The 12,781-nt window shown below is 43.7% G+C and overlaps 1 protein-coding gene across 1 annotated transcript in view; it reads right to left on the reverse strand.

The window, feature by feature from the left end:
- Positions 1 to 12,781, reverse strand: part of KDM2B (lysine demethylase 2B) — a 327,868-nt gene that overhangs the window by 225,375 nt on the left and 89,712 nt on the right. Inside the window, exon 6 of the mRNA XM_069755447.1 lies at positions 11,026 to 11,132. Within this exon, the coding sequence (XP_069611548.1) occupies positions 11,026 to 11,132 (107 nt within the window). The remainder of the gene's footprint in view (positions 1 to 11,025; positions 11,133 to 12,781) is intronic.

A 12,781-nucleotide genomic window follows, 5' to 3' on the forward strand; every position in this document is an offset into this window, starting at 1 on the left:
AGCGCTGCAGAATATGTTAGCGCAATATAAAAATAAAGATTATTATTATGAGATAAAGGTCTTCCATATCTTCTGGCATAGTAGCTTGTTACTGCCTTTCGGCTTTTCTGTAGTGTCCTAATGACCTTTTCTGACAATCCTTTGGTCTTCAGGATTGAGAACTCAGAAGCCAGGCATTCAGATGTAACCTCTCGGGATTCGAATAGGCCCCTGGTGGAGGAGGATTCTGACCAGGGTAGCTCTACTGGACCCTCTATTCTGAAGTCGGAAAGGGTACTGAACCAGCTTCTTTTGGGCCAGAATGATGCTACCAAGATTACCTTGACCTTTTCCAATCTTATCTTTTGTAGAACCCTTAGTAGGATTGGTAACAGAGGAAGGCATAGGCCAGTCTGAATCTCCCTGGGTGGGCCAACGCATCTACATCTAAGCAGGGATTGGCTGGATTTAGTGAATAATATTGATCCACTTTTGCGTTCTGTCCATTTGCAAAGAGATCTACTTCTGGATGGCCCCACCTTCTGATCAGTATCTAAAAGACCTCGGAGTCTAGACTCCATTTTCCTGGATGAATTTCTGTTCTGCTCAGAAAAAAAAAAATCGGCCTGTATGTTTACGGCACCCTTTATGTGCAGAGTGGACAGGGAGAGAAGGTGTTCTTCGGACCACGAGAATATTCTAGCCGATATTGCCTTCAGGTCCTCGTGCATTGTACTTCCTTGATGACGAAGGTGGGCAACTGTTGTCATGTTGTCTGAGTTTATTTTGACATGGATATCCTGGCCTAGGGCTACTGCGGTCCCGAGTACCTCCTCTACTGCCTTAAAGGGAACCTGTCACCCCGTTTTTTCAGATTGAGCTATAAATACTGTTAAATAGGGCCTGCGCTGTGCGTTACTATAGTGTATGTAGTGTACCCTGATTCCCCATGTATGCTGAGAAATACATTACCAAAGTCGCCGTTTTTTTTCGCCTGTCAATCAGGCTGGTCTGGTCAGGTGGGCGTGTTCACAGCGCTCTTTTCTTCCCCAGCTTTCCGTTGGTGGCGTAGTGGTGTGCGCATGTCCAAGGTCCGAATTCCCTGCGCCCACGTGAAGACACAGCGCGCGATCTGCGCTGTCATCCCTTTCATCGGTGGGGGCGGCCATCTTCCTGGGGCCGCGCGTGCGCAGATGGAGTGCTCTGCTGCACGGGGCTTCAGGAAAATGGCCGCGGGATGCCGCGCGTGCGCACAAGAGATCGCGGCGGCCATTTTCCCAAAGCCGAGTTTGCATCTCGGCTTTGGGAAAATGGCCGCCGCGATCTCTTGTGCGCACGCGCGGCATCCCGCGGCCATTTTCCTGAAGCCCCGTGCTGACTTTATTGTTTTTGGAGTATATGAGGGAAACCATCTTTATTCCTTCCCTAACTGATGTTAGAGTCCATTGGTCCAAACAGAACTTGCACCACTGTGGAAGGAAGTTGAGATGCAACCTCCTACTGTGTTGACCTCATGGCTTATCTTGTCTCTGGGAGTGGGGAAGAAAAAGATTTCTGCCTTTTCCCATTTTCGGGTAGATCCAGCAACCTGATTTGCCCTTCCCCTTGTACTGAGGTGTATGCTCTTCCTGGGGGTTAAAGGGTCTTTTCCTAGTATTCCTAGGTTCAAGTAAAAGTCTTCTTTTAATCCGAAGCCTTCTCTAACGGCTCGTCGAGGGCAGGACCAAACATTTATTTTCCTTTGAAGGGCATAGAACACAACTTTATTTTTGAAGTCATGTCCCCGCTCCTGGACCTTAGCCAGAGTGCTCGTCTCACAGAGTTTGATAGCCCTTACGATCTTGCTGCCATTCTTACAGATTCTGCAGAGGCATCTGCTAGGAACCCTGTTGCCTTCTGGAGGAAAGGTAGAGAAGCTAGGATGTCCTCTCTGGGAGTACCTGTAGACAGGTGTTCCTCCAGCTGCCCCAGCCAATGGTGCATTGATCGGGCCACACAGGTAGATACAGCGTTGGCATTTAATAAAGATGCCAAGATTTCCCATGATTTCCTCAGTAGCCCATCCATCTTGCTTTCCAGAGGGTCCTTCAAATGTGAGGCATCCTCAAATGGTAGTGAGGGTTAATTAGCGACCTGCGCAATCTAGACGTCGACCTTTGGAATCTTTGACCAGTATGATGCAGTTTCATCGTCCACAGGGAACCTGTCCTTCATCTCCGCTGAAATGGTTAGCCTCTTTTCTGGGAATTCCCACTCCTCTAGCACCAGGTCCCGGATGTTTTTATGCATGGGTAACACCTGCTTCTTCCTAGAATGGAGACCCCTGAACATCTCTTCCTGTAGCGTCTGGGCAGTTTTCTCCTCCTCCTCCACCTCCATAGTCCTTCTTACTGCCATGAGGAGTTATTATTTTTATTTTTTATTTATATAGCATCATTAATTCCATGGTGCTGTGTTATGATCAGGTGACCTTGGAGCAGCATGAATAACTTTCACTGGAGTAGGTGGTAACTATACTGACCGCAAACCCTGATCTCAACACCGCAACTAGAAGTAGCCGTGGGGTGTGCCTAACAAAACTTAGACACCTCGACACAGCCGGAGGACTAAATACCCCTATAGATGGAAATAGGAATTTCTACCTTGCCTCAGAGCAGAACCCCAAAGGATAGGCAGCCCCCCACAAATATTGACTGTGAGTAGTAGAGGAAAAGACACACGCAGGCAGGAAACAGGATTTAGCAAATAAGGCACACACTAGCTAAATAGGAAAGGATAGGACAGGATACTAAGCGGTCAGTATTAAAAATCCTTCCAAAAATATCCACAGCAGAAAATACAAAAACTCCACCATCTAACTAAAGATGTGGAGCGTATATCTGCAACTCCAGAGAATCCAACAAGACTGACACAGTCTAAGCTGGACAAGAGAAAAACAAATGAATAGCACAGAATATAAGCACACTGCATGTGTGCCACAGAAACAAAAACCAGACACTTATCTTTGCTGAATTGGCAGCTAAACAGGAGAAGCCAGAAAGTGATCCAACACTTCACAAGAAGGGGTTATTTAACCTCTGATATTTCCTGTCCCTATTAGGAAATGGGCAACATCCTCCGGTGTGCTCTCGCAGGGTGTTCGTAGAGAAAAATAATCCAGATAATCACATTGTATGATTTCTATATAATTAATTTGCATTTTCTTTCACAAAAAAGTATTTGATACAATAGAAAAACAGAACTTAATATTTGGTACAGAAACCTTTGTTTGTAATTACAGAGGTCAGACGTTTCCAGTAGTTCTTGACCAAGTTTGCACACACTACGGCAAGGATTTTAGCCCGTTCCTCCATACAGATATTCTCCAGATCTTTCAGTTTTTGGGGCTGTCGCTGGGCAACATTGAGTTTCAGCTCCCTCCAAAGATTTTCTATTGGGTTCAGGTCTGGAGACTGGCTAAGCCACTCCATGACCTTGAAATGATTCTTACAGGGATACTCCTTAGTTGTCCTGGCTGTTTGTATCGTGTCATTGTCATGATGGAAGACCCAGCCACGACACATTTTCAATGCTCTTACTGAGGGAAGGAGGTTGTTGGCCAACATCTCACGATATATGACCCCATCCATCCTCCCTTCAATACAGTGGAGTCGTCCTGTCCCCTTTGCACAAAAGAATCTGCAAAGTATGAGGTTTCCCCTGCCATTCTTCAGATTTGGGACGGTTTCTTGGTGTTGTACTCATCCTTCTTCGGCCAAACATGGCGAGTGGAGTTGATAACTAAAAGTTCTATTTCTGTCTCGTCGGACCACATGAACTTCTCCTACGCCTCCTCTGGATCATCCAGATAGTCACTGGTGAACTTCAAATAGGCCTGCACATGTGCTGGCGTGAGCAGGGGGACCTTGCGTGCCCTGCAGGATTTTAAAAATCGATGACTGCATAGTGTGTTACGAATGGTAATGCTTGAGAATGTTGTCCCAGCTCTATTCAAGTCATTGACCATCCTCCTGTCTAGTTCTGGGCTGATTCTCAATCTTTCTCAGACTCATTGTTACCCCACGAGGCGAGATCTTGCATGAAACCCCAGAGCAAGGAAGACTGACAGTCATCTTGTGCAGGTGTTTCTTCCATTTTTTAATAATTGTGTCAACAGTTGTTGCCTTCTCTCCACCAAGCTGCTTGCCCATTATCCTGCAGATCATCCCAGCCTTGTGCAGGTCTACAATTTTGTCAGTGGTGTCCTTAGACAGTTCTTTGGTCTTAGCCATAGGGGAGAGGTTGGAGGGCGATTAATTGATTGATTGTGTGGACCAGTGTCTTTTATACAGGTAACTAGTTAAAGCAGGGGCAATTAATACAGGTAATGAGTACAGAGTAGGAGAGCTTCTCAAAGAAAAACTAACAGGTCTGTGAGAGAAGTGTACCTGAGATAAAAATTACAGACCTCTCCAATCTTTGTAGGTGGGAAAACTTGCAAAAATCGTCAGTGTATCAAATACTTATTTTTTCCACTGTTCATGTGACAGGGGTGCTGTTGTCATTGTGTTGTGTGTTCCCGGAAATCAGTGCTGCAAGAATCAATAACTATGCAAAACCGCATGGTGACCAAGTAAAGATGGCTTCTGTCCCTGAAAGCAGATCATCTCTACTCATTGCCTAGCGGTATTTCAGCTCTACCCCCTCACAATGACAACCTCCATCACTGGTCTGTAGGGATGAGCAAACGTTCTCAGTGATACTCTTATCACTAGTGTATCATGGTGCGCAAATATATTCGTTACACAGCAGGTATTGGGCGGTATTCCATGTAAAATACGAATCCCTGCACCTCATTTTTGATGTCTGTTTACACAGCCAATAAGCATGTGGGGACTGCCTGTGTGTCATTGTAATGCCGAAGCCATCTTGGTTGTGTCATTTCTGCGATTGGCTGGCAATGTGACATCATCTGTTGCCTTCCGGCTTGGCCCCCTGATGTCATCGCACAGCTCTGTGACACTTCGCATTGGAGGGAGCGAGTGAGTGCTTGTCTAGGCCTGTGCGTTCACAGTATGATGAATCAGAGGCATATATTGTTGATGCTGGTGCTGAAGCTGAGCCATCATACTAACAGCCCTTCTAAGGGCTAATGGTTTGTTTTGCTGTTTGCATCACAAACAATCTGCATTTAGCCTAGGGAGGAAGAGAGTCTCAGGAACAGGGAAAGTGACAGAATACAGTTTGTAGACAGGGATTAGGGCTGTGTTGGTAAATATATTGTTGCAGCTTTTTTTGGAGGGGGGCCTGAAAAAAATGTAAAATATTTTGATCAATCGAATATTATGTGCTTTGAGGTCCTTTTTGTGTTATACCACTCTCCCAAAAATCGTTGAAACGTTTTCCTTAGTAAAAATTTCTCACCTGTACACTATTCCATAGCGTGGATCGATAAGACTGAGAAAAAGCATCAAAAATGTTTGCAGGCTTAAATTTCTCAGCCATACAGTTTCACATGTTCTGTGGTACATTTCTGTGATATCGAACATTTAAAAAATAAATAAATAAGTAAAAATAGTTAAAAAATTTAGCTAGATTACATTTCTCACCCACATACTATTCCGTGGTTGTCTCTGGTAAATTTCTGTGATATTATATCACACTATTAAAAAGCAAAAAAAAAAAATTGGCTGGATTACAGTTCTAATGTATACACTATTCTGTGGTCTGGGCTACATTTCCTGTGATCTATAAAACTTAAGAAAAAAAAGTGTTAAAAAATTTTGAATGCTTAAATTTCGCAGCCATACAATTACGTGGTTTGGGGTACATTTCTGTGGCATGTAACACTCTAAAAAAAAAAAGCACTGAAATATTTTTCTGGATTGAATTTGATTGTCATCCATACACTTTTGCATTCTCTCTTTTACATTACAGTGGTATTAAACTCCAAAAAAAAAAACGCTTTGACTGCTGCAGGTTTTTTTTTTTTTCTTTAATTAAAAATTAACTTGGTTTTAAGAGACCTAGCAATTACAAAATGAGTAAGGCGTGTGGTAAGGGACGTGGAAGTGCTGGCGATGGTGTACGCAGATGCAGAGGAGCAGGTGCAACTACGCCTGTTGCTGGAGCACAGGAAATACGCCTATCCACGACACATAGGTTCCTGTCCCACTTTGCAGTGAGGCACAGTATACCACTTCTGAAGCCAGAGCAGTGCGAACTGGTGGTCAGTTGGATGGCTTGGCAGCAATACCCAGTCTTCTTCATGGTCCAGTCTCACTAGCCTACAGTCTGGATCACTTAATCCTCACCCTGATCCTCCTTCCACCTGTTGAGTCAAAGGTGACTAGTGATCCCACACTAGGACATGCCGAGGAGCTCTTTACAACAACATTTCTTGATTGCGGCCTTTGAACCTGCATGCTCCAGACCTCTTTGTAAGGTCTGCCAGAAAAAACCTTGGATTTCCTATTGACTCCCATTATACTCGCTCATCTGTACTGGTCAGTCAATTCGGATGTTTGGATCAGCAAGGTAGAAGTAAATTCATTAAAATATAACCTTTAATGATATTTTTTTTTTTTTTAAAAGGGCCCACAGGCTTACAAGACTAATTCTAACATGCAAACAAAAAAAAAAGACAAACAACATACACCAGCAATATTGCGTTTTGATATGTGAAACAGTAAGAACGGTCTCTCCATACACAATAGAGTATAGCTAGAGAACTATAGCACATATATAATAGGGTAATAGGAACAATCCCACCAAGTTTTTGCGATGATGTTCATGGATTAGATCCAGATCTAATCCCTCTACTGTTCATGTAAAGTGGAAGATCCTACTAGTCAAAAAAAAGGGGCGGGGGGCTCAAAATCCATAACACATTACCCCACCATCAAAAGGGATCCATAATGTCAATGCCCCATATTGCTCCCAACGCGTTTATCTGGCGATTCTTTAAGGGAAGTAGAGACCAGAACACAATATGTATATTGGGGTCTTAGATATATCAGCTGTTAGGGTATGTGCACACGCTGCGGAATGGTGTGCAGATTTTTCCACACCGATTTTGGTAAATCCGAAGGGAAAAAGCACTGCGGATTTACCACGGTTTTTCCGTGGTTTTAGTGCGGATTCCGATTGAGGAGCAGGTATAAACCGCTGTGGAATCCGCACAAAGAATTGACATGCTGCGGAATATTCACCACTGCGCTTACGCGTGTTTTTTTCCGCAGAATGTGCACTGCGGATTTTGTTTTCCGCACGTTTACATGGTACTGTAAACTCATGGAAAGCTGCTGCAGATCCGCAGTGTCAAAACCTGCAGCGTGTGCACATAGCCTCAAAGCTCAGAGATGGGTACATGCCCATCTTGGGTGCAGGGAGGAAGTGTCTGGTGGCCGTGTGTTTGCGGTCATGGATATTTAACTAGACCACCTCGGGTGTGTCCAGAAATTAGACGCACTTACAGGGCGTGATTTCCGGTGCGCTTAGGAGGTGGAGCGCATCAGAGACACCCGCGAGCCACTTCCGTCTCTGAGAATCCATACAAATTGTTGACACGCTTTTTCTATCCCGATTTTTGGTTTCCCCACATACATGTGTGTGCGCGTCTCACAGCCGCAGCACTCTGATCAGTGTCACACATCGCTAATCAGAGTCAGTGTTAAAGTTTTGCTTTTCTGTTGTGTTTTTTCTCCTTATGTGCACACTACAACCACTGGGTCCGATATATCGCCGATTAGTATTTCTGCTTATGTTTTTGGACACCGGCATTTTTCCCCCCTGATAAATGCACCACCTGTGTGTGCATTCTACAACCACTGCTCAATTTTTTGTTAAAAATAAAGAGATTAAAATGTGTGATAGAAATATAGTTAGGCATAGTTCTAAAGGTATATTGAATGTTGCAGTGTCAGAGACATCATCTTTAGCAAAATAAATAATAGCTACCGTAGTACTTAGTTTTTAGCTTTTTTTGAATATTTTAAAATAAATAATTCCATTTATACAGGGCCCACATAATACGTGTAGAGGTACAATTCACACACGCCCCTTTTCTTTAAAAAGATTTAGACTCTTCAGAAAGGGAATGTGGATTAAACCCCCACATTTCACTCCAGGGAGTGAGAAAACTGTGTGGCAACTGGTGTACCTGCTGCTGAACTATAGTCATCCTGTTCAGGTCTATGTGGATCATTTCTACACCAAAATTCCACTTTCAGATCCATCTCTGGCAAAGTTACTGCTGCATGTGGCACTGGACAATAATCAGTGAGGCCTCCCTAGGGCTCTAACTGGACAATTACGGTATTTATAAATGGCAAGAGCAAGGCACTGCAGTGAGAACACGTTAGCGGTCAAGTATAAGGACAAGATCGATGTTATCTTGCCAACAATACCCCAAGCCAACAGCATCCTGGTCACTGTTTGAGGTACCACCACAAAGACATAAAAACCAAATTGTATCCATGATTAGAATGCATTTATGGGGAGGATGCTGATATCTTGATCAAGCCCTGAAACTATACACCATGTCATGTCATGTGAAAAACTAAACAATGGTAAAAACAAACAAGCAAAAAAAGCTGCAATGCACTGAACCATGCTATTGTGCTTTTTCTAAGTGCTAACAATACCGGAAGATATGTTCAGTTCAATAGCTAGTTATCAAAGCCCTAATATTTGGAAATCAGGAAGGAGAGGGTCCCAGTAACCTTGGATATGAAGATGCCCATATAGTACCAGGACATTTCCCAATGAGTTTATGCATACTGAAAGGAAGGGAAGAACACAGAAAAGGTGCCAGCCAAGTGTGTTTCAAAACGGGAATACAAACAGACACAATTTACTATGGCGAAATCTGGTATTTGCATTAAGGATGCTTCAAAATGTACTGGCTGATCTTCCGTGACATATTAGTACTTCATAAAAAAAAAATCTACTAAGTTTTAATTAGAATCTGTCAGTAGGATCAACCCTCCTAAGCTATCTATATGGGCATGTAGGTATGTAGGTCATAGGAAGCTGAAAAAAAAGATAACTTAATATCTGTGATCTGATGTTTTATTCCAGAGAAGTACAAGTTATTCTTATCTATATATATAATTGTCTAAGGGGCACTTCCGTCTGTCTGTCCCGGAAATCCTGTGTCGCTGATTGGTCGCGGCCGACTGGGCTCTGACCAATCAGCGACGCAGGATTTCCTGGAAGGGGTGTGATCTCAACCATCACTGCCGGTGTACAGGAGAGAGGAGCGGGAGAGTGTACCGACCAGGAGGGAACGTGGAGGCGTCTGGACAGTGCGTGTACCATCCCAGGTGAGCGAGGGAGGCGGGGAGGAAGCCGGGAACCAGGAGAGGGCAAAGAGTGGAGGATAGAGGGGGCTGCGAGGACGCCGGCCTGTGACTACCTATTGTGTGCGGGCACCCGATGTCCTGCATGTGCGGAGAGCCGGGGCGCCGGGGAGAAGGAGCAGGGTCCCCCGGGAGAGGGAGCAGAGGCTGCGGGAACAGGGAGCAGAGCTGCGGCTACACCAAGCATGTACAAACCTCCAACATCCTGCACCCCGAACCCCTGACATCCTGCGCCCAGAATCCCTGACATCCTGCGCCCCCAACTCCCGACAGGTGCAGTCCTCCCGCGAATTGGCACGGGATTTGCGCCACGCTTCGCTGATTGGTCGCGGCCAGAAGGCCGCGACCAATCAGCGATTTTGGTGCGGGATTTAAACACCACTCACAGCGCAACATACATACATATTCTAGAATACCCGATGCGTTAGAATCGGGCCACCATCTAGTTGTATAAATAAGATTTTAAGATTTAGAGAGGGGGGACTGATATCCCCAAGAATCTGTCCCAAAGAATATTTTAAATAAAAGGGGGCATTACCAGTGTGAGACATGTAATGAGCAACAGTCTGCTCTCCTCATCTACATGCCTCATAACGGTAAAGCATCCTTTCATTTAAAATATTCCTTTCGTTTAAAATACATTCTAGGTAGATTCTCAGGGAGATCAGTGTCCGGCCCATAGTTCTTAACAGGTCATTTACATATAAGAAAACTATGGATTTCTCAGGAATAAGATATCGAATAACCAGTATCAAGATATCATTTTATTCAACTTCCTATGACCCACACGCCCATATAGACGGCTTAGGAGGAATGATCCTACTGACAGAATCCCTTTAAATGCAAAATAAGATAAAGTAGTATCAAAGAAAAGTAGGAAATCAGGAACTAAATAGTTGTGATATTTTTAATTTATATAACTTTTGAGTGACTTATTCGCCATGCTTAGTGATCATTTACCTACTTGGTATGCTAAATAATTTTTCTTTTCTGTACAAAACTAAACAGTGGATAGATTTCCACAGGTCTTTGTTATTAATAGGCAGTTTAGTACCGTATATACTAGTGTATAAACAGAGTTATTCAGCACATTTTTGTGCTGAAACGCCTCCCCCCCCCCCCCCCCCCATCAGTTTATACACGAGTCACGGAACAGAAAGCCGGGGGAGGGGCGGCGGCGGAGCAGCAGGTGCCAGCGCACACATCATACTCACCTACCTGCACGCCCTCGGTGCTGGCACTGCATCTCGTTCTGGCCGCCGGCAGGGGAGGCATGCAGACAGGAACAGGGGCGGGGGAGCCATGCATAACAGGACAGGGATGAGGGGACAATGCAGACCCAGCTTATACTCGAGTCAATAAGCTTACCCAGTTTTACATGGCAAAAGTAGGTGCCTCGGCTTATACTCGGGTCGGCTTATACGGTATTTATTTTTTTACTTTTATAGCTTACCATGAGACAATTATTTACAAATACTGAAGGCAACAGACAGCCACAACAGACAGAAATGACGACAAGACTGAAATTATAACTCAGGTCTACATGCTCCAGTGGCCATTGTGAAACCAGAAATATTTGTTTGTATTCATTATATTACAATCAATTCTCACCAGCGTTCTAGCACTGGATTCTTTAACATAAAAAAGTATCATAAAACAGGACAAAACTTGCACATAGACAATAAGGAGTAATAATAATACTTACTTTTTCACTTTGGGATATTTCATCTCTGATATCACATTTGTTGCATCCTTCTGCTTTTCTTTTAAATGTTGAGGCCAGACATTATCCACCCAATCTACAGCATCCACCTAAGCGAAATGTAATGCATTATCGAATGCCCAGTTGTTGCAAAGTGCATCTGTCATAAGACTTAAACATGTTAACAAGCTCATCTATACAATGGCTTCAAGTAATAGAGACTAAAAAAAGAGGTCAAACTAAACAGCTCCCAGCACTAGGATTTGAGGGTCCGAATACTGCAAATGGCAATAGGATGAAAATGCAGAGTACAACTGACAGACAGCAGCTATAAATATTCCTCACAAATTCCCTAAATGCTAGCTCTAGAGCAGCATATTGGGATTTTACAAGTAAATATCCTACTATAACGTTCCTCTTACATAGGACAGTGTTTATTACCGTATATACTCGAGTATAAGCCGAGCTTTTCAGCACATTTTTTGTGCTGAAATGCCCCCCTCGGCTTATACTCGAGTGAGTGTCCCAGAAGATGGAGGAGGAGTGGCAGCAGGTCACAGCTGCTGCAGCTAAAGCATCTGCCTGCTGCTAAAGAGAAATGAATATTCACTGCGCTCACCCATGGGCGTGAAATGCAGTGAATATTCATTCCTCTTTAGCAGCGGGCATATGCGATTGTCCCGCCGCTGCAGCTACTGGTATTGGAACAAAAGAGCACAGTGAGATCAAAAATACTCTGTTGTAAAAAAAAAATCACAGTAATAAGCAAGTGCTAGTCAAAAGACAGAAAAAACAGGGTATTTAGTTGATACGTTTTTTTGCAAAAAAAATGTATATTAAGCTACTCCACCAATCATCTAGGTATACCCATATGGAGCAGTCCTACCTAATGTATATAATCCCTATCTGATGTATTTAAAAACCTAATCATCTGTATAGTACCTGTATAAGCAGGGTTTAGAGAGGTATCAACTAAATACCCTGTTTTTTTTCCATCTTTTGACTAGCACTTGCTTATTACTGTGATTTTTTTTACAACAGAGTATTTTTGACCTCACTGTGCTCTTTTGTGTCTTCAAGTTTCTTGGTGGTGTGTGAACAGGTTCCTACAGACTTGTTAATTGTGCAAGTAGCCCATGTGTTTCTGGTTCTGTAATTGTTCTCTTGTTTCTACAAGACTAGGGAGTCCACCACTCCTTAGGGGTCATTTGCATCAAAGCTGTTCCATCCAGCATGTCCACATGAAAATTCCCTCTCTGAACCCTGCTTATACAGGGTATATTTTATTCACACCAGAACATAGAACTCATATCAGAAGTTGCCAGTTAGACATTTTTCCCCATTTCATTTATAAAAAAAATAACTAAAAGAGAACCTGAAAATGTCGGATAATGCCATTATAGAGTTACATTATAGTTATATGATTAATCTGCAGGTTAATAGCATTAGAAAAGATGTCTGGCCGCTGTACTCAAGGGAGGCCATAGGGAGGAAATTACCGTGTATACTCGAGTATAAGCCGAGATTTTCAGCCCATTTTTGGGGGCTGAAAGTCCCCCTCTCGGCTTATAATCAAGTCATACCCAGGGGTCGGAAGGGGAGGGGGAGCGGGGGCTGTCTAATTATACTCACCTGCTCCTGGCGCGGTCCCTGCTTCCCCGGCACCCCAGCTTCTTCCTATAATGAGCGGTCACATGGTACTGCTCATTACATTAATGAATATGCTGCTCCACCTCCCATAAGGGTGGAGCCGCAAATT

The sequence above is a fragment of the Ranitomeya imitator genome, chromosome 1 (assembly GCF_032444005.1).
Source record: "Ranitomeya imitator isolate aRanImi1 chromosome 1, aRanImi1.pri, whole genome shotgun sequence".
Classification (NCBI taxonomy): domain Eukaryota; kingdom Metazoa; phylum Chordata; class Amphibia; order Anura; family Dendrobatidae; genus Ranitomeya; species Ranitomeya imitator.